Source organism: Lactuca virosa, chromosome 5 (genome assembly GCF_052849685.1).
Source record: "Lactuca virosa cultivar CGN04683 chromosome 5, Lactuca_virosa_CGN04683_v6, whole genome shotgun sequence".
Taxonomy (NCBI): domain Eukaryota; kingdom Viridiplantae; phylum Streptophyta; class Magnoliopsida; order Asterales; family Asteraceae; genus Lactuca; species Lactuca virosa.
The window spans coordinates 251,956,353-251,961,233 of NC_136430.1; the positions used below are offsets into that span (position 1 = coordinate 251,956,353).

At 34.3% G+C, this 4,881-nt stretch overlaps 1 protein-coding gene across 1 annotated transcript; it reads right to left on the minus strand.

Moving 5' to 3' along the window:
• Positions 1 to 624: 624 nt before the first annotated feature.
• On the minus strand, positions 625 to 2,893 carry LOC145115185 (beta-amyrin 28-monooxygenase-like). The gene is made up of 3 exons (XM_079051409.1): positions 1,923 to 2,893; positions 1,189 to 1,376; positions 625 to 1,110 (listed from the first exon to the last, which is right to left on the minus strand). Exons 1-3 carry the CDS (start codon positions 2,842 to 2,844, stop codon positions 811 to 813), a joined length of 1,410 nt encoding a protein of 469 aa, XP_078907535.1. The 5' UTR covers positions 2,845 to 2,893; the 3' UTR covers positions 625 to 810.
• Positions 2,894 to 4,881: the final 1,988 nt, after the last annotated feature.

Sequence of the window (4,881 nt, forward strand, 5' to 3'; positions counted from 1 at the left end):
AACAGAAAGACAGATCATGAGATGGAAAGAGATTCGATGAGTAGCTTGGTGTCCCTGGTTTCGAGGGAGAGGGACAGGAAGAGTGGTCGAAAGTAGAAGTAGTTGACCGGTTGGGGTGTTTGTACGGTGGCGGCGGTTGTTCGGTTGCGTCGGTGGCACCCGTGATCTTTGTCGGCGGTTGTAGTACTCTCTACAGGGTTAGAATTGAACAAAAATTTTAGGGTTTTGAATCTAATTGTAAAAATGGATAACGGACATGAATTTTTATGATAGGTGAGCTATTTTAATTATTTTATATTAGTTTATTACATAACATAGTAAAAGCTTTTTAATAAACGTTTTTAGGAATATATATATATATATATATATATATATATATATATATATATATATATATATATATATATTCTTACTGATTATTTTTTTGCCCTTATATTTATGTTAAAAAGTAAAAATATTATCATTGTTCTATAATCAAAATGTATTTTTTAATTATTAAAGCATCATTAGTGTAGTAATAACATTTGACTAAAGGGTGTTTTTTTAGTATAAGATGTTTTTTTTAGTAATTAATGGTGTTTATTTAGGTAATCCTAAAAAAATACATTAAGGGGAACAATCACATGAAAAGAGAAGTTTTCAATCATTACACAATCCTAGATTCAAAGAGAAATTATCAATCATTACACACTCCTACATCCATCGACCTTGCTTTTGGATCCACAATTTGATAGGCCCTATCTTGTCTTATTATTGTTTATTTCAGATATTATTTTTGGACTAGTTCCATTTCTAATAAATACTTCAGCATTATGGTTTATGAGGATACAGACGCATTGGAAGTCCCTTTTCAAGCTTAGGAACCGGACTGAAAATGATTTGCTCATTCGGAATTAGCTTTTCCAACTTAAATTTCGTCACAAGATGATGCATGAACACAAGTATTTCTACTCGGACAAAGTCCTTTCCAGGACACAGATGACCTCCTCCTCCAAATGGTACAAATGTATATGGTGTTGGTCTTTTATTATCGAATCTTGATGGGTTGAACATTTCAGGATCCGGGAAAAAATTAGGATTTTTATGAGTTGAATTAGTACTCCAATACAACTGCAATATTGAAAAACCATTAGCTAGAAAGTTAATACCAATGGTGGTCATGTTTACTAATTCATCTTTATAGCATACCTTCCATCCCTTTGGAATTGAATATCCGTGGTATGTGAAATCGGTAATGGCTTCTCTAAAAGTTCCTTGGGTGGGTGGGACTAATCTAAGAACTTCACATGCCACATTCCAAGAGTATCTCATCTTTGACAAATCCTCCCAGTTCAACAATTCTTTTGATGCTTTAGATTTTGTAATTTCTATTTGTTCTGTACTACGCAAATGATATACAGTTAAAATTCCTTATCCCGATTATTTTAGTTGTAAAGTTCATTTTGAAATGTCTCCCTCTATTATTTTAATATTTATAAGATATTTCACAAATCTAACATGTAAATGTTTCTTTTATATTTGAGGACAATTGATAACCAGACATGTGAAAGTTAACTTGTGTTCTTTTATAAATTTAAACTAGCAAAATCAACATTATAATTGTGTGAGACAAAAACATTAAAATGTAAATGTCTTTGTAATTTAACCTTATATATATGTGTCTTGGATCAGATTAAAAAATATTAAATCACTAACTTTCTAATGTCAAACTTTGTCGTCATATACAAATGTAATGAAATATTTATAGCCTAGTTCTCATCAAAGATTTCTTCATCCTATTAAATGTTAAATCACATGTAATGTATGTTTAGAGGTTCAAAATTCAATATCAATACCAGAAAGTATGTCTGTGTTTTCTTTTGAGAAAAAAAACGTTTAATTAGCAGAAATTGACAAAAGAATATTCAACTTATTATTAATACCTTTGTAGACACCCTCGTAAATCTCTGGCAACTCGGCGAGATATTTAACAATGATTGCACATGTTGAGCTTGAACTGTCATGGCCGCCGATCAACAACCCAACAATGAGATCAGCGACTTCAATTTCTGGCATGGATTTGGCCTCATCGTCACAGAGAAACAACGATAAAATGTCTTGTGTAGGCGAAGCTTTCCCATCAGCCAAATCAATCTTTCTTCTCTTTACTATTGCAGTGAGTTCTTTTCTGATGAATGTGGCTGCATTTATTGCTCTACGTAGCGGTGTTCCAGGGAGGTTTATGGGGATGGAGAAAATTCCAGGAGCCAGCTTTTCGAATGGGCCAGATAGGTTTTTGGCCCATTCTGGATCATCAATACTGAAGAAAATTTTGCATGCAAGCAAAAAAGTGAAGTTTTTTATGAGTTTTTGGGTCATAATCTGGTCCTTACCTTCCCATTCGGTTTGGAAATGTTTCTGTGTCACCATGTCCATAACTGGGACATATTGTGGTAGAGCTTCAGGCTTAAAGTATTTTCGAACCATCTTTGCCTTCGTCCTGTTATGGTCAGAAAAAGGGAGGATCTTTCCGACCGAAGGAGGCAACCATTGCAGAACAAGTTTGTTTTCATTCGTGAACAAGAACTTGTTACCCTCCTGCCCACAGAACACGACCACATCCTGTAGAATTAGAGAGGTCCTGAAAACATGATGCGAGAACTTAGTCATGCGATCTAAGATAAACTTTTCAGGGTGACCCTTCAAACCGGTGGTGACAAATTCTATAGTTTCTCCGATCACAGGCCACCCTCTTCCGCCAGGTGGGAGTTTTGCATCTGCAGCTGGCTTAAAGAAAGAAAAACAAAGTGAGCATGAGATCACAATAACAAGGAGGGAGAGGAGGGAACCATAGAAGATATCCATTATCGAGCTTGATGATTTGAATTTAAGTCGATGAGTTAGATTTCAGTGTTTTGCGATGGAGAACCAAATAAGTATATAAAGAAAGAAAGGCATAAAATGGTAGGTACTTTTTGATGTCAAGAAATTAATATTAGATGGGTGCAAGATAATTAAAATGGAAGGTGATGATTGGTCCATGTGGTGCCTTTATGGCATAGACTTTCCTAATTAAACCAACTCCATATTTGGGATGTTCGAGACAAAACCACTTGGTATATACATTAGACTAATCGGTACCGACTGTGGAGGGGTGTTTTTGCCTCCGTAGAGACAATTCAATTGTGGTAACGGCTGGAACACCGCCCCGCCTTCCAGTTATCAGATGTGGTGTTATGAAATGTGGTAAGGAGCACCACAAACAATACCCAATCAAATCATCTCTCTCTCTCTCTCTCTCTCTCTCTCTCTCTCAACACCAAGTTATAACATGAGAACACCACCCCCACTTCATGTTATAACATGTTAAAATGTGAGACGACAATATTTGGCTTCATAACTCTGTTGCTCACACTCAATGATCTTAAACAATTTATCACGTTTTATATGAAAAATTAAACATAATCTTGCAACTACTTAGTTGCGAGTCACAAGATACCAAAATGTGATCTCCGATATTTGTAGTGGATTCTCGGACTTCATTTATTTGACATTGTACTCCACAACTTAGTTTCAAATCTTTTCTCGGCTCTCCGAAGAAGAAATCTCGCAAGTCGTTACAAAACTGCAAAACAATTAAGTTTCTTTACTTAATTCGTTAATCATTGTATATTAATATAAATATCGTTGTTTAGAACGGAGTCATTAAGATCCAGATCCGGTGTATTGTATTTCGAAACAAGAGTTATATCGATACCCCAAAGAACAATTTTGCCACTCGCTGTTTTCATGATTTTTAGGATTTTCGGTGCGAGATTGATATATAAACCTTATAGAATTCTTAAGGAAATGTTAAATTTCATATAGAGTTAAAAAAAATTGTGTAGAGGTAAAACCATGAATATTGCAATTATGCTTCAAACTAGAATAGTTTCGACACTCTCAAGGTGTGTACAGCGGTTAATGAACCATATTTTGGTTAAAATAGTGTCTTGCAGCTATGACCTTTTTAAGAAAAAATTTGCTAACTCTTGTCTTTATTATTATTTTTTTTTATTATTTTTTTTTTCTGAACAGCGAGGCCAACATTTTCGCAACTCTTATTTTCAATGCTTGTATTTATGAGACAATTTAATTTGCAACACTCTTAGTTTATTAGTATTATATGTCTATAAACGTTCTAAAGCATTTATATATAAAAATGGCTTCCTTACAACCCATTGTGGCTCCCCCAATATTGTAAGATTGCTCACATTTGGTGATGATACTAAGCACTCCATTTCTAAACTAAATCACACACCATTCTACTGACCAACCCTTGATTGAAACTCTCATGGTTTGTACTTGAGACCTTGGGGTGCCCAAGTGTTACCACATGAGTCACTAAGGTGATGGTTAAAGCATTTATATGTGTTTATCATAAAATGTTATATTGATGATTTTTTTTCACAACATACTTGCGTATATGATAGTTACATGTCAAATTAATGTAGTCATAAAGTTGGAAAGAATATATGGAGGAAGTTGACATAGACAAACACATAGGGTGGTAAAGGGATCGAATCAACGATAATTGATTCATTTAATAACTCTATGAAAATCTTGTTATACAAATACTTGTGAAACTAAAATAAAAATAAAAATGGGGTTTTTTTTTCGTCTTTTGAGATATTTAAAAGAAACTAGAGTTAAACTGTCACACCCCAAAACCGAGAACGGCGGAATACGTTCTGGGGTGGAGGACGTTATGTACAGTATCATAACAATGCATAATAGTAAAGACAAGCAACAACATTCATTGCATTAATATAATAATTGTAATACAAGCGTGTTCTGTACTGCTTGTTAGACACCAAAAGTATAATAAAAATAAAGAGGAGTCTTGTATGTGCTCCATCTTCT

What these genes read in the sequence shown, in the direction of transcription:
- LOC145115185 (XM_079051409.1), bottom strand. Translation starts at nt 2,844, where the DNA reads ATGGATATCTTCTATGGTTCCCTCCTCTCCCTCCTTGTTATTGTGATC. An exon ending in TTACGAGGGTGTCTACAAAG is followed by an intron (nt 1,377 to 1,922) that starts GTATTAATAATA and finishes TGCGTAGTACAG; the next exon opens with AACAAATAGAAATTACAAAA. An exon ending in CAATTCCAAAGGGATGGAAG is followed by an intron (nt 1,111 to 1,188) that starts GTATGCTATAAA and finishes TCAATATTGCAG; the next exon opens with TTGTATTGGAGTACTAATTC.